Source organism: Moschus berezovskii, chromosome 24 (genome assembly GCF_049115385.1).
Source record: "Moschus berezovskii isolate FMDL1 chromosome 24, NW_MosBer_1.0, whole genome shotgun sequence".
NCBI lineage: Eukaryota > Metazoa > Chordata > Mammalia > Artiodactyla > Moschidae > Moschus > Moschus berezovskii.
The window spans coordinates 5,610,725-5,634,349 of record NC_142483.1 but is presented as its reverse complement, the minus strand read 5'-3'; the positions used below and the strand labels follow the sequence as shown (position 1 = coordinate 5,634,349).

The 23,625-nt window shown below is 53.2% G+C and overlaps 1 protein-coding gene across 3 annotated transcripts in view; it reads left to right on the top strand.

Moving 5' to 3' along the window:
* SLC6A1 (solute carrier family 6 member 1) overlaps nt 1-22,541 on the top strand; it is a 39,938-nt gene extending 17,397 nt beyond the window's left edge. Inside the window, exons 2-16 of one of the 3 annotated variants that reach the window (XM_088831626.1) lie at nt 5,742-5,804; nt 6,509-6,838; nt 7,677-7,808; nt 8,332-8,432; nt 9,178-9,287; nt 9,691-9,823; nt 10,812-10,946; nt 11,388-11,491; nt 11,800-11,924; nt 12,788-12,900; nt 13,264-13,395; nt 14,868-14,970; nt 16,716-16,816; nt 17,682-17,849; nt 20,132-22,541. In XM_088831626.1, coding sequence (XP_088687752.1) covers nt 6,601-6,838; nt 7,677-7,808; nt 8,332-8,432; nt 9,178-9,287; nt 9,691-9,823; nt 10,812-10,946; nt 11,388-11,491; nt 11,800-11,924; nt 12,788-12,900; nt 13,264-13,395; nt 14,868-14,970; nt 16,716-16,816; nt 17,682-17,849; nt 20,132-20,236 — 1,800 coding nt within the window. In that variant the 5' untranslated portion in view covers nt 5,742-5,804; nt 6,509-6,600 and the 3' untranslated portion in view covers nt 20,237-22,541. Of the gene's footprint in view, nt 1-748; nt 5,805-6,508; nt 6,839-7,676; nt 7,809-7,904; nt 8,029-8,331; nt 8,433-9,177; nt 9,288-9,690; nt 9,824-10,811; nt 10,947-11,387; nt 11,492-11,799; nt 11,925-12,787; nt 12,901-13,263; nt 13,396-14,867; nt 14,971-16,715; nt 16,817-17,681; nt 17,850-20,131 lie in introns of those variants that run through there. The other 2 variants (XM_088831627.1, XM_055413595.2) reach the window with 2 other exon arrangements.
* Nucleotides 22,542-23,625: the final 1,084 nt, after the last annotated feature.

Here is a 23,625-nt window from a genome sequence, read left to right as displayed (position 1 = left end):
TCTGAAGCAAGCCTCTGTAATTTCTGTAATTACAGATGGGAAGCAAAACAAAGTGGGGGTGCAAGCGCTCGCAGCATCACGAGAGGAAGTGGCCCCTCCCAGGCCCGTTGCTCCCCCTCCTCGCCCCTGCAGAGCTCCCCCACCCAGCCCCGGCCCTAGACAATGGCAGCTTGAGGCTCTGTCTTGGCCTTTCTGCCTCTGCCTAGGTCCCCACCCCACGCAGCCGCCCTGCCTGTCCCTCTGATGCGACAGCAGGACAGAGGGGAATTGTCCCAGGCAGCTGCCGTGCGCTCCCCTCCCCCGAGCCTGCCATCTGGCCCTGGAGTTGGACTGCTTACTGCCAAGCCTCCAGCAAGGCCCGGGGGCCCCGCCTCCAAAGTGGATCCCCCGCCACTCCTCACCAGTTCTGGCCTCGCCTTGCAGCCAGGGTTCAAGTCACCATCATCCCTCGCCTGGACTCTCAGCTCTTAAGGAGCCTCCCCGCATCCACCCTTGCTGCTCTACAGCCTCTCTTGGGCAGCCAGAGAGGACTCCTAAATGTAAGTCAAGCCAGCCCTGCCGCTACACCCTCCACTTTCTCCCTTCCCCTTTACAATGAAATCTGAGCTTCTCACCGGGGTCTCTGAGACCTTGCATGATATGGCCCCTGCCTGCCTCTAACTAGAACTGTCCCCTCCTGCCCTGGACTCCCATCCCCTGGCCTCCATGCTGGCTCTCAATCATGCCAAACTTATGCCTGCCTCGGGGCCTTTGCACTTACTCTTTCCTCTGCTTGAAATGCTGGATCCAAGACAGTCACATCTCTGGCTCCTGATTCAAACTGAAAAAAATTTTTTTTTGTTCAGGCTAAATAATAAAACAAGCCCCAGGGCCAGTTTTGACCCAGTTTGCCCAATCTAGAGCTTCCAAATGCAACATGTTTTCTTTTCCTTACAAAGCATGCTTCCTGCTTGGTTTGGCCTCATTTTTATCGATGGCTTTAAGACCTGGTCATAGAGCACATCAAGGAAGCATGGAACATCATGGGAACATCTTGAGTACCTTTCTGTCTCAAATCTCTTTCTCTAACTCCATCCTTCACAGAGCCTCCCGAAGTGAGTTTTCTTCTGTAAAATGAACTTGATCCCACTGTCACCTCGTCCCATCCCTGCAGTTGGTCCCCCTAAGTTCCCTAGCCTGAGTTTTGAGGCCCTTCACAAACTGACCTTCCTAGCTTCAAACCTCCCGACCTTTGTTTATGGGTTTCCCTCTACTGCAGATGCCATTTCCGTCTTTTTGAGCCTAACGACCACATATACAGCCTTCAAAGCCCAGTTCAAATGTCCCTTCGTCTGGGACACCTTCGCTGGCTGGATTAAGTCATTCCTTTTAGGCCTGTCTGCTTCATATACTCTTGCTGCACTGACAGAGTATTAGGAATAGCTGTAGCAGAGCTGTTTCTCTTTAGAGGCCATGACCTTGTGAAGGTCAAGGATCTTGTCTTACTAATCCTTGCCATCTGAGTGTCCAGCCCAGCTCCATGCAAATATTAGGCTCTCAGTAAATAGTTACACAAGAGAATCTATCTGCTGGTACCTGTCAGTTCACCGGTTCAAGCTTTGGTGGCTGTGTGTAGCTCAGAATGCAAAACGCTTGGAACAGCTGTCCCACCACCAGTTCTTGGCACGTGCTTGGTAAATGCTTGAATGAATGGATGAAGGCGTGCAGAAGTAGGTGATGGATACAGAGGACTCATTGCTTGTGGTCTCACATTAACCATGCCCTTTTGAATGCTGCCTGCTGGGGTTCAGTTAATGGCAGAGCTGGAGGAATATGTAGCTGGATTCTTGGTCTGTGGAACATTGCCACCTGGTGAGGAAGAACTGGGAGACACTGGAGGAAGCTCTTGGCAACCTGCCTCAGATCCAGAGATGGTGAGGCCTGTCCTTCCACTGGCTCCACCAGCAGATAAAAGAGGAGGAGGGAAGAGACCTGCAGAGCCATCCTCCAGACACCCTGGAGCTGCAGAGCACGGGCGCTCTTGTCAGGAAAGAAGAGGACAGCGGTGGATAGGTTGCTTCTGCTTCAGAGAGCATTCATTTTGTCGAAACACAGGTTCCCTTGCAGTAAACAGGCACATGCCTGTGCTCTCTGCGTGCTGTTCTTTGCGACGGGGAGGTGACAGGTGAACCAGCTGGGTTAGGAATTAAAGCTCTCTGAGCAGCAGGGTATGAATAATGAGGCGGTTTCATGGAACAGCTCTGGGTTATTAGCACAGGGTCCCAGGCTTTTTCATGAATGTGTGTGTGCTCAGTTGTGTTGCGACCCCATGGACTGTAGCCCACCAGGCTCCTCTGTCCATGGGATTTCTGAAGGCAAGAATACTGGAGTGGGTTGCCATTCCCTTCTCCAGGGGATCTTCCCAACCCAGGGATTGAACCCAGGTCTCCTGCATTGCAGGCTGATCCTTTACCACTGGGCCACCTGGGAGTACTTTTTTCACCATTGGGGACCTTTTATCATTTTCCTCCTCTCTGTAAGATGTTCTGGATTCTTTTTTTTTTCTTCAGTTCAGTTCAGTCGCTCAGTCGTGTCCGACTCTCCGCGACCCCATGAATCACAGCACGCCAGGCCTCCCTGTCCATCACCAACTCCCGGAGTACACTCAAACTCATGTCCACAGAGTCGGTGATGCCATCCAGCCATCTCATTCTCCGTCGTCCCCTTCTCCTCCCGCCCCCAACCTTTCCCAGCATCAGAGTCTTTTCCAGTGAGTCAACTCGTCTCATGAGGTGGCCAAAGTATTGGAGTTTCAGCTTTACCAGATTTTATTTACTACAGAATAAGATTTTTTTTTTAATTATTAATCAAACATTCAAAGCTACCACTGCTGGCTTCTGATTGGCCCAAGGTGATCAGCTAGACCACTCTGAGCTGGTATAAAAACAGCCCAAAGCAAAGGGCTTGACATTTTTATTAACTAGTATTCCCCACGGCAACTAAAAGGTTGATTCCTATCTGAAAATGTTTCAAGTCGCTCCAGGGCCTGAATAATAAGCTCTCAATAAATGTTAGCTGCTATTCTTATTACTGCTGTTATTGTTAAATCATCATCATCTTTGTGGCCTTCTGGGAAGCGGAGAACACGAGTTAAGAGCCACGATCTGTACACGGATGGCAGCAATCACAATGCTAATGGCCGAGATTCCCTTTACCCTCGCTGTGAGCCAGGCACGCCTTCCCATGCTTTGCAGGCACGTCTCATTTCATCTTCCCCACAACCCTGGGAGGGAATTATTTTCCTCTTGTTTTACCAAAGAGGACCAAAGAGGTGACATAGTTTGCCCAAGGTAAGTGTTTGAGGGATCCCTACAGTCTGTCTGAGTTAGCCCCAGGCTGGTCCTTGCAAGGAGGGCCTTCTCAGTGTGACTCTGCAAAAACAACAAAAGCGTCAGTTGTATTAATTCCTGGCTTTATTATGTGCTTGATCCTGGAAGATTCCACATTTGGTGATGTGGCTTCTTACAGGGAAGTTACAGACATCTGGCTGAATCTCAGTACTTTCCCCAGTTCTGGAAGTTGCATGGACGTCTTCCTCATGAAGAGGTCTTTGGAGCAGCTGCTATCTTTGCCTTCTGGGCTTGGCATGAGAAGGTCTTCAGTATACTCACGGAGAAGACGGCAAGGGATTGAACCTCCTGGTGAACCAGAGCTCTCCACCCCCAGCCCTGAATGGTTCTCTCAAAGGATGTACACACCCACCCACTCTATTCAACACGTCCTGCCATCTTTCTGTCTGTCTCCCCAAATGGAGTCAGACGATCCTTTGGCCCAGCGCATGCATCAGTTTCCAAAGCCCGGTAGATTTTGGAGTTTGGTTAGAGCTGAGTCTCTCTGATAACCAACAAGTCAACCCAGAGTGGAGGCCAGAAGCTGGTATTCCCACGGGACACAGAGGGTATGTGCAGAAATTTCAGGATTAGAGCAGGAACCCAGGAGCCAACGTAAGCAGAAGTGGGGGATTTATTTTACAACCATGAAAGTGTTAGTTGCTCAGCCTCCTGTCTGACTCTGCCACCCCCATGGACGACAGCCCGCCAGGCTCCTCCGTCCGTGGGATTCTCCAGACAACAATACTGCAGTGGGTTGCCATTCCCTTCTCCAGAGGATCTTCCTGACCCAGGGATTGAACAGGGTCTCCTGCATTGCAGGCAGATTCTTTACCATCTGAGCCACCAGGGAAGCCCCATTACAACTGTGGGGATGCTTTATAAACTCTAAGAACAGGAATGTAGCCCATCTTAAGGAAGCCTGGAATTGCAGAATAGAATGCCTTGAAGACTCCGTTTGTCTTTTGATCTCTGATTTCCTCCTGGCTCGGCAAACCGTCTCTCTCTGCTGCTCCAAGGACAAGGTGGGCAAAGATGGCTGTCTCAGAGTTCCCAAGTGGAGGGGGAGACTGCCTTCTTCCTCCAGTTGCCAGGGAGGGAGCCTTGATTGACTGGTGGGATCAGGTGACTAGCCCCGGTGCAAAGTGGTTGGATCGTTTTTGAACAAATATGGAGGCTGGTACCCACAAGGTCAAATTGTGGAGACAGTTAAGGGCATCGTTGTCTTTTAACAGTTAATGGTTGACGCTTCCTTCTCCAAAGAGGGTTGGCTTCAGCCTCTCCCCACTTGCCTGAGGCTTTTCTGTCCCCTGGACTTGCTGGTAGACCCCAGAATCAGCTGCCTCCGGCCAGTCCTGATGTTTAGGGGGCAGTCACCCTGGCCTGAGACTAAAGCTGCCTGCGACCTTGCTCTGCCCAGGCCGGGGTCTTAGACGGGCACTGGAAACCGGCTTTGAGAACGAGAAGCAGGGTTGGCGGTCAAGTGTGGCTTACCGGAAGGTGGTCTGGCTCTCCGTGAACTCTGGGAAGAGACACTGGTGGTTGGTAACCGGGGACCGCATGTGAGGGTGGGGGGGGCAAGTGCACAGCAAACAGGGTGCCCTCAGTGGGGGTGGGGGGCTGAGCTGAGGGGAGGGCCGCTGGGATAGGGCCAGGCCCACACTGCACGTTGCTTTGGCCCCGCTCCTACACCCAGGAGCCCACTGACCAGTGCTCATGTGCTCCTTCTGCTCTGAGGGTTCCATAAGTTTATTCTGGTGTTTTATTTTTTCAAACATGGGACATTATAGAAACCCAGAAAGGCACAAAGAAGAAACCAGAGCTCAGAAGCTACACAATGTGAATATCTTAGGGTATATCCTTCTGCTATTTTAGTTTAGTCTTTTTTTCTTTAATGAACAGTTTTGGGGGGTGGCAAACATAGGGTCACACTGAACGAACTGTCTTGAAGCCTGCTTTCCTCGCTCTCTCCCATGTTCTTAACGTGATCTGTGATGACATTTCTACACATATGGATGGAGGACACAGAAAAGTAGCCACTTGGTTTGGTTCCCCGAGGGACCCTGAGGAGCTGGGGCCCCTCTGTGGGTTTCTCTTTTCCTTCTGATAAAATTATGGAACGTCTTCCTTGCCTCGCCTTTGTGCCCACCCCCCACCGTGGTCCCAGGGGCAGCAAGCCCGCTCCTGCATGTTCCCAGCACCCAGGGGGCCAGCACCTGGTCGCATGTACCCACTGCGGTCACCCGGCTGGGTGGCTCCCTGGTGCCTGTCCACAGCTCAGATGCTGGCAGGCTGCCTGCACCCCCACTGCCTGCACCCAGGGCTGCCCACGGCCTGTCTGCCAGCTCACCACCCTGTCTATCCTCTTTGCAGGTTCTCACCCAGCGATTGCAGGGGGAACCGCTGTGGAGCTGACCCAGCACAGAAAGCCATCAGGTAACGTCAACAACCAGAGTCCAAACAAACATCTGTGGAGTTCCTTTCTGAACCATTTGGGTGAAAAGCACCCTCATAGCCATTAAAAGTTCCTTTTAGCCTTAATTCTATAAGCCAGAGAAGATTACCTCCCCCCATTTTATAGGTGGAAAAACTGAGGCCAGAGCAATCAAGAGTAGTTTGGAATTTTGGTTGCATTGGGCTACTCTCCGAGCTGGCTTCATGGGTGGTGCTAGCGATCAAGACCCCACCTGCTGATGTAGGAGACATGAGAGATGTAGGTTCGATCCCTGGGCCGGGAAGATCCCCTGGAGAAGCAAATGGCAAGCCACTCTAGTATTCTTACCTGGAGAATCCCCATGGACAGAGGAGCCTGGTGGGCTACAGTCCATGAGGGTCACAAAGAGTGGGACATGACTGAAGCAACTTAGCATGGACAGTATTCTCTGAGCAGGACACACAGCAGAGGGCATGTGTCACAGACGGCCAGCATTGCTGCTGGCCCAGGAAACATCAGGCCATACCCTCACCTGCTGACCCTGGAAACAAAAGGCACCTTCTTCCTGGAGCAGGAGCTGGTGGAAGGAAGAGGGTGGAGCCCTGTACGGCCCCTGGCTTGTGTGTTATTTCCTTCTCTTATTTTGGGGACGCTCTAGGATCTTGATACCTTCAGTGCTTATCACCCCAACTCTCTGCTCTCCTAGGGTGACCTTGAGCCGCAAAACTGCTGTCCACGTGGACCGGAGCTGACATTGCACGTCTGTCTGCCAGGTCCCCTGCGTCCAAGCTCCGAGACATGGCGACCAACGGCAGCAAGGTGGCTGATGGGCAGATCTCCACGGAGGTCAGCGAGGTCCCCGTGGCCAATGACAAGCCCAAAACCCTGGTGGTCAAGGTCCAGAAAAAGGCAGCAGACCTTCCGGACCGAGACACGTGGAAAGGCCGCTTCGACTTCCTCATGTCCTGCGTGGGCTACGCCATCGGCCTAGGCAACGTCTGGAGGTTCCCGTATCTCTGTGGGAAAAACGGTGGTGGTAGGTGCTGGCCTGGCATTTTATGGGGTGACCTGGGGGAAATGGATCCCCCAAAGACTCCGAGGGCTTTCCAGGTGGCACTAGTGGTAAAGAATCCAGCTGCCAATGCAGAAGACATAGATTCAATCCCTGGGTTGGGAAGATCCCCTGGAGGAGGAAATGGCAACCCACTCCAGTACTCTTGCCTGGAGAATCCCATGGATAGAGGAGCCTAGGGAGGGGGATACAGTCCATGGGGTCACAAAGATTTGGACACAACTGAGTGACTTTGGCCACCTCATGCAACAAGTTGACTCACTGGAAAAGACTGATGCTGGGAAAGGTTGGGGGCGGGAGGAGAAGGGGACGACAGAGAATGAGATGGCTGGATGGCATCACCGACTCGATGGACATGAGTCTGAGTGAACTCCGGGAGTTGGTGATGGACAGGGAGGCCTGGCGTGCTGTGATTCATGGGGTCGCAAAGAGTCGGACACGACTGAGCGACTGAACTGACCTGAACTGAACTGAGTGACTAAACAACCAAGACTCCAAATGAAGTGTCAGGCCCCACTTCCTGTTTCTTATCCTTTTCCTAAGAATTCCAAAGGGCAGTAGTCCTCGGTCAGAGATACCAAAGAGTTCACCTCTACATTTTGCAAAGTGCAGGGCCTGGGTTTTGATCACAGGGCATCCTTAGGCCTTCCTCTGGCTTTGGAGGCTGCTTTGGTGGCAGAATATAAGGCAATCATGGAAGGGACCCCAGAATACCACGCCCCCATCTCCGTGATGCTCCCTCTGACCAACCGGGTTTCTCGTGGCTCTGAAGCCATGAGCACCTCTCTTCTCAACTCCACAGGGGCCTTCCTGATCCCCTATTTCCTGACACTTATCTTCGCGGGGGTCCCCCTCTTCCTGTTGGAGTGCTCCCTGGGCCAGTACACGTCCATTGGGGGCCTGGGGGTGTGGAAGCTGGCCCCCATGTTCAAGGGTAAGTGTGCAGAGTGGGGCTGCGGGGTGTGGTCATGCTCCTGTTCCCCACGTCCGGGCCCCAGACAGAGGGAGCTGTCGGGTCATGTCTGGACAGAGAGGAGCCTTTGCTGGAGGCAGGTGACCACCGGCGATGATGGTCAGGAGAAGTCCCAAGCCAGCGGCCCCACCCCATGTCCGTCCGCCCTGTCCGGCGAGCTCATTGCCCCAGCAGGGGCCGGGTACGACTTCGTTCGCTTCCTTGCTCGGTGCCTGACAGACACTCGGGTGGGCGCATGGAGGGTCGTGCTTGCCTGGCTGACCTCAGCCCCTCTCCCCTCACCTGCCTCCAGCCTGGGCTGGGCCCCAGCGGCAAGTCCCGGCTCCCTCAGCCGCCACATGGCTGTGACCTCAGCCGAGTCCCTGCCTCGCTCCAGGGTCTAGTGAGATTGGAGATGTCGAGGAGAGTAGCAACAGTGCAGGAGCTGGGCAGTCACTGTTAGCACGTTACTAAATGCACGTCACGCTGGCGTGTCTGCTCCCAGGTGTGGGTCTTGCCGCTGCAGTGCTGTCCTTCTGGCTGAACATCTACTACATCGTCATCATCTCCTGGGCCATCTACTACCTGTACAACTCCTTCACCACGGTCAGTGGCCCCTTGGCCCGCCCCCCACCCTGAAGAAACCAGACCCAGACCATCCCCCATCCGCTTACCACCGTTCTGCCAACAGGGCCATCCCTCTGGGTGGGGGACATGGTTTATCTTCAGCTGCCCTTGTCTCTCCAAAAGTCATAGCATCATTGGCCCATCTTATAGGGACCCGGACAGCCTGGGTTCAGATCCTGACCCTTAGTGTATACCAGCTGTGCAGCTTCAGGAAAGAGACTGAACCTCTCTGAGCCACAGTGCCCTTGTTTACAAAATGGGGCTTAAAGTAAAACCTACCTCATGTGGTTGTACGAGGCTTAAGGAGTAAATACGTGTAAAGTGCTTAGAACTGTACCCAGCAAAGAACAAGCACAGTTAAGTATTTGCTAACTTCCATGTGCAGGGCTCAGATGGGTGAGGTCACTTACCCAGGGTCACGTGGCTGGGTCACTTACCCAGGGTGGACGTGGAAGACCTTATGGTACAGCTTGGAGAGCTGCTTTTCGAGAGTGTGAAGCTCTGATGCTTAGGAGCTGTGTGATCTTGAGCAAGTTGCTGCCCCTCTCTGATCTCTAAAATGGGGCACACAGCATGACCAGCACCCAGCAGCTTCTGGGAAGAGGAGTTGACATGATGGCGTGAGGAGGCTTGGGGGACCGTGAGGGTGCATGGGCTGTCCTGGGACCACTGTTGTCAGCTCCTGGGGCTCATGGGGCTTGTCTATGTGGCTGTGTCTTTGCAGACTCTGCCGTGGAAACAGTGTGACAACTCCTGGAACACAGACCGCTGCTTCTCCAACTACAGTGTCATCAACACCACCAACATGACCAGCGCCGTGGTCGAGTTCTGGGAGTAAGTGCAGGGGGCTGTCCATGCGGTTGGGGGGGCTGTCACTCGGGAAGAACAACAGTGAGAACAGCAGTGAGCTACTCGCTGCAAGCAGGAAAGTGGCACGATCAGACATTAGAAGGCTCCCTGGGCGTGGAGTGGGACAGAGCAGAGAGGGGGGGTCTTGCTGGAAGGCCACAGCAGACACCCAGGTGAGCCATCCTGGTGGCTGAATGAAGGTGCTGGCAGGACCCTTGAGCACACAGCACTTTGTCCCCATTTGATTAACTGGCATGCAGTCTCTGCCCAGCTCTTGGAGCCCAGTGATCAGCAGCATGGAGGAAGCTATCCCCCGTGTCCACGCCCTGGGCAGCCCCAGGTCATGCCAGCCCCATGTGACTTTGTCTTCCCTCCCATGTTACACCAGGCGCAACATGCATCAGATGACAGACGGGCTGGATAAGCCAGGTCAGATCCGCTGGCCCCTGGCCATCACCCTGGCCATCGCCTGGATCCTGGTGTATTTCTGTATCTGGAAGGGTGTTGGCTGGACTGGAAAGGTAAGGGGTCTGCACAGTGGCGACCTGTGAAGGATGGGTTTTCAGAGGGGATCTCTGCATTGGGTGATGAGTCAGATCCAGGGAACCTCATCCAACTCTGAGTTAAGCAGGTCCCTTCATTGCTCTGTGCCTCCTTGGTTTCCTTTCCTGTAAAATGGGAATAATAACGTTACCTACCTTCTGGGAAGTTGTAAGGATTCAAGGAAACAGTGCCTATTGTGCTCTTAGCACAGTGCCAGGGTCTCTCGAGATTCCCCTGGGCTGGGCAGAGTCATCACAGAACAGAGGGTAGATGTGGCTCCTGGACCTCCTGAGGGACTGTTTTGTATAATTAAAAATCACAGTGTTATGAGACAATTGAGCAGCATTCCGCAAACAACACAAGAAACAAAGTGGTCTGTATTGTGTGTTTTTTAACTTTTAGCATGTTAATTGAAAAGGCAGGTATATAATTGAGCCTCATTTGTAGGAAAATGGAATCATATATGCGAAGCCTCAAAAGAGGACATTAAAATATTAACAGCGATGCACTTATGTATTTGTCGGGCACTTATTGAGTGTCTACTATATACCATGGACATTCTAGGCACTGGGAAAGCAGAGATGTGAACAAAACAAGTCCTGTCCCTCGTGTAACTTGTGTTCTATGGACTGTTGAAAGGAACTTTAATTGTGTGTGTGTGATCGTGTGTAATTTTAAAATTTCCTTGTCAGACATGTATTACTTGGATACTTTACATGAAAATTTAAAAACTGGAGGGGTAGGGAAAGGGAAGACATGGGTGCCAACCTATTTGATTTGGATACCAAGGAGGGGCTTCAGAAAAGTGGCCATTCAGAGCAGGTTAGGAATCCAGGAGGGCTTCCTGGAGGAAGATGAACTAGAACCAAGCCCAGAGCCACAGCAGGTATGGGTGTAGGTAAAGTGGGGAGGGGGAGAGTCTGGGTGTGCTGGAGGGGTGTGACTCTTTGCCCCCTTTCCTCACAGGTGGTCTACTTCTCTGCCACCTATCCCTACATCATGCTGATCATCCTGTTCTTCCGTGGAGTGACGTTGCCCGGAGCCAAGGAGGGCATCCTCTTTTACATCACGCCCAACTTCCGCAAGCTATCGGACTCCGAGGTGAGCGATTCTCCCGGCCTCACCTGGCCTTCCTGGAGGGCCTGCACTGAGTTAAGAGCACACATGAGTCCCGAGTCCCCATACCAGCTTTAGGGTAAGTTATCACACGTCTCCAAGAAAAGACCCTGATGCTGGGAAAGACTGAAGGCAACAGGAGAAGGGGGCGGCAGCGGGTGAGATGGTTAGATAGCATCAGCCTCAATGGACGTGAATTTGAGCCAAGTCTGGGAAATAGTGCATCCTGCAGAGGAGCCTGGCGTGCTGTAGTCCACTGGGTCGCAAAGAGTCGGACGTGACTTAGTGACTGAATAGCAACATCGCATGTCTCTGTCTTTTGTAAACTCGGGGTGCTGCCAGGAAGAGGCGATTAGTGTGAAAGGTCTTGGGGTGCTCTGGCTGTGATTCTAATTTTGACTATTTTTTAAATCATTCTGCCTGCAGGTGTGGCTGGATGCGGCTACCCAGATCTTCTTCTCCTACGGGCTGGGCCTGGGATCCCTGATTGCTCTCGGGAGCTATAACTCTTTCCACAACAACGTCTACAGGTGAACTCCATGGCCATGCCCTCCACACCACGCCCACCGTGGCCACACCCTCTGCTCCCGGCCACGCCCCCATCCACAGCCACACCCCTCCATGGCCACGCCCCTCCCCTTGCCCTCCCCCCATCTCTGAGCCAGCACCTTCTGGCCCCTCCTCCTAGTTCTGCCCCTGCCCTCGTGGTTGGGGGTGGGCACACCAGTAGCTCTGTTCCCAGCTACCCTCGTCCACCTGGTCACTCCATAACCAATGCCCACTGGGTCACCCCTCCACCAGCCCCACCCTTCCTGACCCCACCCCTCCCTCTCTGCAGGGACTCCATCATCGTTTGCTGCATCAACTCCTGCACCAGCATGTTCGCCGGATTCGTGATCTTCTCCATCGTGGGCTTCATGGCCCACGTCACCAAGAGGTCCATTGCTGACGTGGCGGCCTCAGGTCAGCACCTGCACCGGCGAGGGTTGGGGGGAGGGAATAACTGCACAGGCTTTGCCGTCTTCCTCGCCATCACCACGACGGCCACCCCCACGGGCTCACTGGCATCGAGTGTCCCTACCCTGCAGCCCTCCGTGCTGCGGTGCAAGGACGGGAACCCCCTGTGCACACGACAGAGGCTCAGAGAGGCACCGTGACGTGTCCGTTCCCTTTGTGGAGAGCTGGGCAGGTCGTGTGGAAAGAACATTATTCACTGAGGTCCTCATCTCCCCTGCGCATGGGGGGAGCTTCCTAACTGCCCCCTTTCCAGAGCCAGACCCCAGGGAGGTTACAGTCTCCTTGTTCCAAGGTTTGCCCTGATCTCCTGAATAGTTGCGCCACCCCGCCCCAGCGCCAGACACTCAGACACAAACTCCTAAACTCCCTGAGCCTTCTACCCTGTGCTCCCACCACAGCAAAGGGCTCTAGTGTCCAGTGCCCAGGCCAGACCCCAGCAGCAGCCCGGCCCTTCCCTCATCTTCCTTCACAAGCCAACCAAAACCAGGAGCTGCCCAACCTGCCTCCCTAGTGTCTCTGCAGCCGGCCCCCTCTCTGCACCTGGAGCTCCCCACACCACTGGCCAGGCCCCTGCCGTCGCTCATCTCGTCTCACCGGTCCCCTTGCCTCCGAACCCAACCCGGTAGCCCCCTGCCTCCCTCCCAGCCCCATCCCATGCTGTTTCTTTGTCGGGAAGGGGAGGCTGGCAACACTCACTGAAACGATGGCTCTGAGTGTGAGATGAGATGACGCTGAGGCGGCAGACGTGCCAGGGCACCGCGGGCACTCAGGGCCCCGTGTTTTCTCCTCCCCTGCCTCTCCCCCAACAGGCCCCGGCCTGGCGTTCCTGGCGTACCCGGAGGCAGTCACCCAGCTGCCCATCTCTCCCCTCTGGGCTGTCCTCTTCTTCTCCATGCTGCTCATGCTGGGCATCGACAGCCAGGTGCGGACGCCGTCCCTGGCACCTTGAGGAGCCCCTCCCAGCCTCCCGGGCCCAGGAACAGGCCAGGAGAGCAGCCCACTGTCTTAGGTCCCCGGGAATGTGGCCACGAGTTTCGGACCCCCTAGAATATTCCAGCATGTGAGATGTTAGGGACAGGTCGGCCACCTTGCCCAGTTTCCAGGTGGGGAAACTGATGCCCAGAGGGAAGGCCCTCTTCTGAGGTCATGGAGGGAGGTGGCGGGAGAGTCAGGCCTGGATCCCGGGCTCTCCTGGCCCTACTGGGCCCGAGGGTCAGGCTTTGGTTGGGGTTGGCGGGGTGGGGGCTGGAGCTGTCCGGGTGGCTGACCTCCGCCCCCACTGCAGTTCTGCACAGTCGAGGGCTTCATCACCGCGCTGGTGGACGAGTACCCCAGGCTGCTCCGCAACCGCCGGGAGCTATTCATCGCCGCCGTCTGCCTCGTCTCCTACCTGATCGGCCTGTCCAACATCACCCAGGTGAGCATGTCAGCACGCCTCTGCCGCCACTGCCGCCTGGGGCCCCCGGCAGGCCCGCTGTGCCACCTCTCCTGTGTCCGCTGAGCACCGTCTCTGTGCCAGGCCCCGAGCCGTGACTCAGAGGGGGTTCCTGCCTTCAAGGGGCTCCCAGGCTGGTGGGAGATGCAGACGCTGAGGGGGAAATGAGAACACAGCCCCCTCAGCCTGACGTGGGGCCCCAGCGACTGCTTCCTGGAGGAAGAAATGCAGGACTGAGCCTGAAAGACTCCCAGGGTTAACCCAGGGAGTCATGCTGGAGCTGGGCCTTGGAGGTTGATGAAATCCCTTCCTTTCATTTCCACCTTCCTGTCTATCTGGAGAGTGAGCAGGCCTCTCTGCATTCAGAGGCTTCCAAGGGACTTCCCTGGTGGTCCGCTGGCTAAGGCTCTGAGCTCCCAGTGCAGGGGGCCCGGGGTTCCGTCCCTGGTCAGGGAACTAGATCCTGAATGCTACAGTGGAGGGCCCCACGTGCCTCAGTTAAACCAAGGCCTAGCGCAGCCAAACATAAAGACAATTGTTTTTTTTAAAGAGCTTCCCGGTCTAGTTGGAAGACAGCCACACAAGTGAGGAATTACACGATAAATACAAATGAGCCTAAAGCTGTGAACCCAGCCCTGTGGGTCTGACTTACAGTCGGCAAAGCCATCCCCTGGATCCAGATGCCGTTCGGCCCCAGGTTTATTGTTCCTCTGTTACTCCATTCTTCATCGTTGCTCACCAGCTACTGTGGGTCTGGCGTGACCCTGCAGATTCTGCAGTTAACGTGGCGGAACAAGACGGGAGCATGGGCAGAGAATGAGCAGCAGGGCCGGGAGGGACGCCGCCTGGGACAGAGTGACAGGGAGTGACAGCTGAGCGGAAACTCACTGGTGAGGAAGAGCCAGCCAGGGGCGAGGTCTCGCCAGGGGAGGACGGCACAGCAGGTGCAGAGGCCCCGGGGTGGGAATGGACTTGGCAAATGTAGGGGACAGAAGGGAGGCCAGTGTGGAGGTGACGGAGTCAGCACATAGGTAGTGGGCGCAGAGCCAGATTGTGCAGGACGTTCCAAATACGTTTTGGATTTTGTTTGATGTATCTTTACTTTTTATGTGTTACATTACGGTCTTATTTAAGTTATGGAAGAGCTTATGGAGGAGACATGACTCATTTGACATTGTGAACGTGTGGCTCGGGTGACTAGCTCCTCTTTCTGCCCTCCAGCCTTCCCAGAAATGGGGCGTTTGCGTCCGCCACTCACACATTTTATTTCTGGTCCCCGGAGTCCACGCCCACATCCTTGCAGGGCCGCAAGGCCCCCTGTCTTTCCTCTAATCTGCTGTCAGGCCTTGCTGCAGGGCAGCCTAACCCCACCTGCACAGCCTGTGCTGGCCCTGAATTGAATGCTCTGGACCGCAGGGTGAGTGGACCCATTCTCCCCTCTTCTCCTCTTGCAGGGGGGCATTTATGTCTTCAAACTCTTCGATTACTACTCCGCCAGCGGCATGAGCCTGCTGTTCCTCGTGTTCTTTGAATGTGTCTCCATCTCCTGGTTTTATGGTAAGCCCCACCCCTCCCTCCTCATGCCTGCATTCATCCTTTGTCCGGTCATCATTCTGCAAATACAGCTTGAACACCAGGCCTTTTCCATACAGTAATTTATTTGGTCCTCACAGCGATTCAATGAAGTTAGCATAGGACATCCCATATTTAGAAGAAACTGAAACTCCAGTAACTTTGGCCACCTGATGCAAAGAGCTTACTCATTGGAAAAGACCCTGATGCTGGGAAAGATTGATGGCAGGAGGAAAAGGGGACAGAGGATGAGATGGTTGGATGGCATCACCGACTCAGTGGACATGAGTTTGGGTAAACTCCAGGAGTTGGTGATGGACAGGGAGGCCTGGTGTCGCAAAGAGTCGGACATGACTGAGCAAATGAACTGAACTGAACTGAACTGAACTCTGAGTTAAACACCTTTAAAATGGGAGCCAACATTTCTTCATAAATTTGGGGATCAAAGATTTATTTGAAATTTTATCTAGAAAAAGAAGACCAAAACTCCAAAAAAGTTCTAAAGTTAAATATTTTTTAAAAGCTAAGCTATAATTAAAAGCCTGTAGTGTTTTAGAACAGTAGTCATGTACGGTTATGAGAGCTGAACCATAAAGAAGGCTGAGCACGTTTCAAGTTGCTTTTCGAGCTGCAGTACAGAAGACTCTTGAGTAACAGTCTTGCAAAGAGATCAAACCAGTCAATCCTAAAGGAGATCAACCCTGAGCATTCATTGGAAGGACTGACGCTGAAGTTGAAGCTCCAATACCTAGCCCATCTGATACAAAGAGCCAACTCCTCATTGGAAAAGACCTTGATGCTGGGAAAGATCGAGGGCAGGAGGAGAAGGGGGTGACAGAGTATTAGATTGTTAGATAGCATCACTGACTCAATGGATGTGAATTTGAGCAAACTCCAGGAGATAGTGAAGGACAGAGGAGCCTGGCGGGCTGCAGTCTGTGGGGATGCAAAGAGTCAGACTTGACTTAGCAACTGAACAACAGCAATAATAAATCATAGAACAAAGAATGCAGGACATGGTGATTTTTGTTTGTTGATTCTGTGGCCTGAGTTTCTAGACTCAACTGCCTGATAGTGAAAAAGCTGTCCTTTCGGGCACTTTGGTTGTCCCGGCGAGCTGGTGGGTTTGGAAGAAGTGTTCTCCGGGGCCCCTTGGGGTCCCTGTAGCCCTGCCACCTCACCCTCCTCATCCTTCTCCCTGCTTGCTCTCCACCTGGTCTGACCTTCCCGGGTCCTCATTATCAGTGACTTTGCTTTTAGTCTGAGCAGCGACCAGTGTCACTCTCATGAGCTTCAGCACCTCTGCGGAGTTCTTTCTGCACGACTGGCAGTTCTTCCACGCAGTCTTATCAGCAGCCGCGCGTGCAGTAGATCAGCAGGGAAAACCTCCTTTGCCCAGCAAAGCTTCGAAGGTTGCTGGGAGAGATGTTGAGTGGGCGGGACCTGAGGCGGGTGGGGCTGCTTCCTGTAGGTACATCCTTGTGGTGGTAGACGGTCTCAGCTTCTGGTGACTGCCCCACTTGCCAGGGGGGCTTTGGTTATTGAGCACTTAGCTAACAAGGACCCCCTAACCCTGGAGCATTCGCCCTGTGTTGTGGACGAGGAACCTGAGGCTCAGAGAGGTGAGGTGACTTGGCTGTGGCTGCAGTGTGAGGAAGCAGCAGATCAGGGCCTTGAGCCCACCGCTTCCTCATTCCTCCTTCCTCCTGCTCTCATCCCGACTGCCACAGGCGTCAACCGGTTCTACGACAACATCCAAGAGATGGTCGGCTCCAGGCCCTGCATCTGGTGGAAGCTCTGCTGGTCCTTCTTCACCCCCATCATTGTGGCGGTAAGGGCAGGGCCAGACTGGACCCTGGGGTGACTCGGGGCCAGAGAGACACTTCCGGACCCAAGGGCAGGTGGAAGAGCTCCAGACTCTATTCCCTAGGAATGCTGCCCCCTCCCATTTGTGCTGAGCGTTTCCTCTGTTCCCTGGAGTCTTCACGAACCTCAGCACAGTAGCTGTCTTTGCCTCACTTCGCTGCTGCGGGGGCCGGGGCTCACCAGCCAGCCTCACCCAGTGTGCAGGTGCTGTCCTCAAACCATGTTGGCCTGATTCTGAAGCCAAACCATCCACGTGGGGAGGCCCCGCATTCTCAGCATCCCTCGTTCCCTCCGGCAAGGGGAAACTAAGGCAGGAACCAGCCTGGGAGGGACCACCCAGGTCCTTGCAGTGGGGCTGGGCCACTGCATATATTGTGTCCTGCACAAGGGCACCCAGCCAACGGCAGGCTGGGGGCGACCTCCCACCCTTGTTCTCTTTGACAGACTGGTTACCTGGGACAAAGGGATGCCTTTTGCAATTGGTCCTCCCAGAGGAACCGCCTTTTGCTATTGGTTCTTCCAGAGAGGGCACCTTTTTCTTATTGGCTCTCCCAGAAGGGAGGCCCTTTTCTATTGGCTATCACAGGGAAGGCACCTTTTATTATTGGTCCTCTCAGATGGTGGCTTCTTCTGTTCTACACTAAGTTACCGTATGTCCTAGCAGTGGCCCTGGGTGCAGGAGTCCCAGGATGCTGGGCCCTTGTGAGGGCCCTTGTGAGCTCCAGGGCAGGGGTGGAGTGCGGTGGACCTACCATCTACGGGGTCTAAGGAAGGGCCTTGGCAGTCCCGCCTGGGTGACCGCCTGCCCCTCCCTGTCTCCCCCTCCCCAGGGTGTGTTCATTTTCAGTGCTGTGCAGATGACCCCTCTCACCATGGGGAGCTACGTCTTCCCCAAGTGGGGCCAGGGCGTGGGCTGGCTCATGGCCCTGTCTTCCATGGTCCTCATCCCCGGATATATGGCCTACATGTTCCTCACCTTAAAGGGCTCCCTGAAGCAGGTAAGCCCGTTCCTTACCCTTCCTGTCGCCGGCCCCTTCGGTACTGTGCTGAGCACCACCCCTACCCTTGTGAGCACACTCTCGCTGGGGAGATGACGGGTCGATAGCCAATGACAGTAGAATGTCAGAGGTCACGACTGGGGTGAACCAGGGAGATGGGTTAGCCCTGCCTACATTGAGGAGGATCAGAGACCCTCTGAAAGAGGGGACAACAAAGCCCTAAGGACAAACCATACTTAAAAGTAGGAGCAGGAAGGAAAGATACAAACAAATTTCTTTACAAAATAGAAATAGATCTACAGACATAGAAAACAAGCTTACAGTTACCAAAGGGAAAGGAAGTAGGGGAGGAATAAATTAGGAAGTTGGGCTTAACACATATACAGTAATATACATAAAGCAGGTAAGCAAGGACCTGTATAGCACAGGGAACTCTACTCAGTAGTTTGTAATAACCTGTAAGAGAAACAAACCTGAAAAGAATAGATATATGAAATAAACGATAGAAGCAGAGAGAATGTCCCTGGAAGAGGATAGGAAGCATGTGCAAAGGCCCAGGGGTATAAGCTGCTCAGCACAGCTGGCAGGTAGAGTGGGGAGGCATGCAGGGAGGTGATGAGAGATGAGGCTGGGAATGTAAGAAAGTTGGACCAGATCATGAAGGGCTTGGAAAACCAGGACAAGAATTTTGGACTTTATCTTGAGGGTTGTGCAGAGCCATTGAGGAACAGGTGAAGGATGGAATCAGATGTGTTAACAGCTTAACTCTAGACCTTGTGAAAGGCACGCTACCTCATGAAAGGCACGGGGCCCCCTAGCACAGGCTGGGTCCACAGCAGCTCTTTGTTAAATTATATTGAAACCTTGAGTGAACAAGGCTGTGCTGGAGGTCCAGGAGCTGAGACACTGATGGAGTAAGTGAGGGCTGGGGGACTCACTGAGGACGGATGCAGGGCCACAGCTGGGGAGGACCTGGATCCACGCTTCTCAGCCTGACTCCCCACCAAGAGGTACCTGCCAGACCCACTCAGAGCCAGCAGGAGGGGCTGCAGGTCTGCAGCACAGGGAAGACGCAGCAGGAAGCCTCTTCCTCACCACTTGCAGTCAGGTATTAGCAGAGCAGGGCCCTTACGGCCTTTTCTTCCAACTCTGCGTCCAAAGCTTTTGTTTCCCACGATTCTCTACTAAGCCTTAAAAGGTAGTCAGGCCTCAGAGTAGCAGAGAGCACAGCCTGTACAAAGGCCCCGCAGTGGGAAACAGGAAGGCTCATCTGAGGACAGATGCTGATGGGGTCGGATGTGGGCCGGGCATGCAGAGAAGGTGGATGCGGGTCACCCCATTAGCAGACATGCACTGAGCACTTGCTGTGTGCCAGACACCACTGTCAGTGTCGGGGACTCAGCCCTGAGCCAAAGTCCTGTCCTCACTGGCGTCCCTGGTGGCTCAGCAGTAAAGAATCCAGCTTCAATGCAGGAGACATGGGTCCAACCCCTGGGTCGGGAAGATCCCCTGGAGGAGGACATGGCTGCCCACTCCGGTATTCTTGCCTGGAGAATCCCTATGGACGGAGGAGCCTGGCTTTGCAAGTCCATGCCGTTGCAAAGAGTCAGACACAACTTAGGAACTACACCACCACCACCGTGGATGATACATTCTAAGAGAGAAAAGATCCACAATTAAATAAAGTCACCCTTGATGGGGATGAGCAGTATGGAGAAAGGGGGGTTAGGGGGTGCTGGGCAAGGGCTCCCTGGGGAGATAACAGTGAGCTGAGACCTCAGGAGACAGAGGTCGAGCTGTGTCACCGTCTGAAAGGAAGGATGTACCAGTCAGCGGGGACAGCAGGGGCCCTTGCTCTGTGCGTGTGAGGAGGCTTGCCTGGCTAGAGTGGAGGAAGCGCGGGGGTGAAGGGAGAACAGTGAGGTCTGCAGTGAAGGGGCGGGGCCGGGGGCGGGGCCAGGTCCTGTGGGGCCTTGTAGGACTTTGGTGAAGTGGGAGCCACTCTTGGCTCCGGAGGGACATGATCTGACTTCTCTTTTCATGTAGTCCCTGAGGCTGGGATGTGGAGAATAGAATGAAAAGGGGGTCGGGCGGCGGCGGCGGGGGAGTTGCTACAATGACCCCCGTGAAAGGATGTGGGCGTGGCCCCGGAAGCCTCAGCAGAGGCGCAGGAGGGCGCTGGGAGCCCGGGCCTTGCAGGCCAGCGGGCGGGAGGGACCTGGAAAGTGGGTGGCCCAACGAGCCTCCCTTCATCCTAGCGCGAATCCCTCTGCCTCCCACAGCGGATCCAGGTTATGATCCAGCCGAGTGAAGACATTGTGCGCCCGGAGAACGGTCCGGAGCAGTCCCAGGCCAGCGGCTCAGCCAGCAAGGAGGCCTACATCTAGGGGTGCGGGGCGGCTTGCCACCCACGCTCTCACCCCCCCGCCCCGGCTGCACGTGACCACCACTTGATGTCTGAAGATACCGTCTATCTCAACCTACCTCGAGTGGCGAGTCCAGACACCGTCATCAGGCAAAGAGAGGGAGGTGGGGACAGTCACACCCCCCGGGGTGGGGGGCTCCCGCCGTGGGAGGAGTAGATGCTCGCGGCCTGGTGACCTTTATAACCCGGCCTCCCCCCTCCCCCGTTAGCGTCGGCCTGTGTGCCCGCTGCCCTGGATCTTTTTTACTACCCCGCCGGCCAGGGAGACGCGGCGAGGCCGTGCACTCCTGGCTTTTAGTTTTAATTCCTGACTGTTCTCTTACTGCCGAAACCCATGACTGTTATCTCCGGCTTGGCAGGAGTTGGGTTCTGCCGGGAATGCGGCTCTGTGCGCGTGAAAAGGGTATTTTCTGTATAATGGGCATTTCCAGGGAGCGCTTACCTTTAATAAGAGCTGGGAGCCAGCGCTTTCGTGTTCTGTTTTTCTCCTTCCTTCCCGAGGCAGCTTGACACCCCCCCACCGCCCACCCCCGCAGGGCCTTCGTAGTCCCAGAGCTGCTTTCTCAAGCAGTCGATGCAGTAACCTGTTTCCCTTCCTCCCAACTGAACGGGCATCTCTGCACTAAGTTTCCTACTCCCCCACAACCCGCCCCACCTCCACACTCCTCGCCAGGCCTTTATGAGGGTGCGTGGCCCGACAGCAATCCTTCCAGACAAACCCCCTGCTTCTCGGAAAACTGCTACAGAGCACAACTGATTTTTTTAACCACCATTGGTGGTGGAGGGGCTCTGATCCCACCAGGGAAGTTCCCTAACCAGAAGCCCTTTCCTTAGGCCAGCCTGCTTTGCAGAGCACAGAACCATCCATAGGAAATGAAGGTGAGGCCCAGTGCTTGACTGCAAAGTGGATCCAGTGGTCTGAACTGTCTCCTTCTTGAACCATCTTACTCCTTACGGCCACCCCAGTCACGCCTGCTGCCCTCTCCCCTCCTCTGAAGTTCCCCAGTGGGCATCTGCTCGCTGCCACTAAAATCCACCAGCCCAGGAACCAAGGGGCTGGTGTTAATCCAGACCCCCCCACTCCAAGTGCTTCCGAGATTAAAACTGCTTCATCGGGAGGCAGTGTTTGTTCTTTTCCAATACTGGGCTCCACGGTGGTGGCGGTGGCGGCGGCGATGATGGTGGTGGTGATGGCAGATCCAGTGAAGACAGTTTCTTGCAAGCTCCAGCAGCTCAACAGTTTCTCATTTGCTGGGAGCATGGGTTCCCATGTAGCAAGTCGTACGTTGTGCCCTGTACTCTTTAGCTAGTTAAACTCACGAGCTGTGTTTTACAACTAATCCTTAATAACTATGGTAAATAACTGTGACTGTGGGTTTTTTAAAATCTGTCATCCTCATCCAGAAGTGACCAGCATACCAGTTCTTGCAATAAGGTATTACCCTCAGAATATTAAGCACATTCTTGTAGAGAAAAAAAAAGTTTGTATATGCATAGAAATGCACACATATGTACATTCATCATCACGTGTGGTACCTAGGGTCTCATTTGATATTGTGTAGGAAATCTCACAAGTTTTTCCTGAAGTCATCTGTAAAATAGTCTCATCACTAAGGCATCCCAAATGCCAACTGGTGAATCCAGGATCAAAATGCACATGTATTGTTAAATCATAGAGTTTAGAACAAAAGGAACCCTTCTCTGTCTCATGGTCCCACCCTCTCAGCCTTGGCGTGAATTCCTTTAAAATAAGGGCAGGAAGACTTCTAACTTTCTCTTTGTTCTTCATCCTGAAAGTAAGAACAAGTCTTTTGAAGACAAAAGCAGCGTATTTAATGTTTGTAAGCAAATCTAAGTGAGATGTTTGGCAAGAAATCCCTTAACTGATTTCCATCCAAACCTACATATATAGCACAGTATTACGTGTCGTGCAATTACTGTGAGAACTGTGAATACGTGTAACATTTTTTAGTATTTGCCCTGGGGAGGGAAAGATATTATATTATCATATATGCTTTTTTTTTTTGCAATAAGGGTTTATTCTCAGAACACCAAGTAAATCTATCTCTATATTAAAAAATATATGTAATATATACATATTCAAACTATACAGAGCCTGTTTTAAAAAAAAATTACAGTATTATTTAGTAAAACGATCTGTTCTATGGACCAAATGTAAAATATTTATAAATGAAGATGCATTTTAAATGTCTATAAATGGTGTTATAACTAGAGCACGGGCGTTATGTGCGTTTCTAAGAATATAGAGGAAAAAATAATAAAGGTTCTATGATATACAATGTTAGACCTTCAATTCTTGGGGGTGGGGACACAGTAACCTCTTTCATCAGACCAATGATAGACACACAAAACATTGAAGTATTTTTCCCCAACAGAGATTTGGGCTCAAAATCGAGGGACGTGGAGCTGGACTTCCCCCAGAGTCTTGGAATAAGTGAATAGAAAACGATTCTGAGCCCCATGAGGGAGATGGTTTCACTGTCCTGAAACTATAAGGCAGTCAACTAAGTCAAGGTCTAAAGCTGGCATGAAAGGAGCATGCTTAGCTGACACTCATTCTCTGTGACTCGTTCCTCAAAATATTCAATTTGAAATTGTATTTAAGATTTGAATTCCACAGAGAAGTTTGAAGAGTGATTCAGCAATTGCCCATGTTCACCAGTGTCTGTCCTTTTGTCACGTTTAAGTCTGTCTGTCCATCAGGGTTCGTCTGGGAAGCAGAAACGCCCTGAGTGCTGTGGGGTATGGGATTTATCATAGGAACAAGCCTTTTGCAGTTGTGGGAGAAATAAGGGAGCAAGAGTCTAGGAGAGTTGGCAGACCAGAGGACAGTCACCAACGAGATGGGGTGACCACTAACGCGGAGAGGCAGCAGTGGGCCTGGCACGCGTTAACGCTCAGCCTTCCTGGCGGAGAAAGTTGGCTGCCAGCCACACTGAGAAACACTGTAGAAAGAACCCAGGAACCCAAATTCAGGACGTTTTACAAGCCAGCTGGCCTATTCTCTTCAAAAGTGTCAAGGTCATAAAAGGCAACATGGAGGAATTTTTCAGATTAAGGAAACATGAATACTGAATGCACTGGCTCCTCCCGAATTAGACCCTGGGCCAGAGGAAAAAACTTTATTCTTCTGTTACAAAGGGCATTAGTGGGACACTAGGTGACGTTTTAATAATCTAAAAATTTTAATACAGTTAGGTGATAATATTGTGTCAATGCTAATTTCCTGATGTTGATTTGCTTTGTGGATACATACAAGAATATCCTTGCTTTTAGGAAACAGGCTGAAATACTCAGGAGTGAAGGAATACCTTGTCTACAGTTTATTCT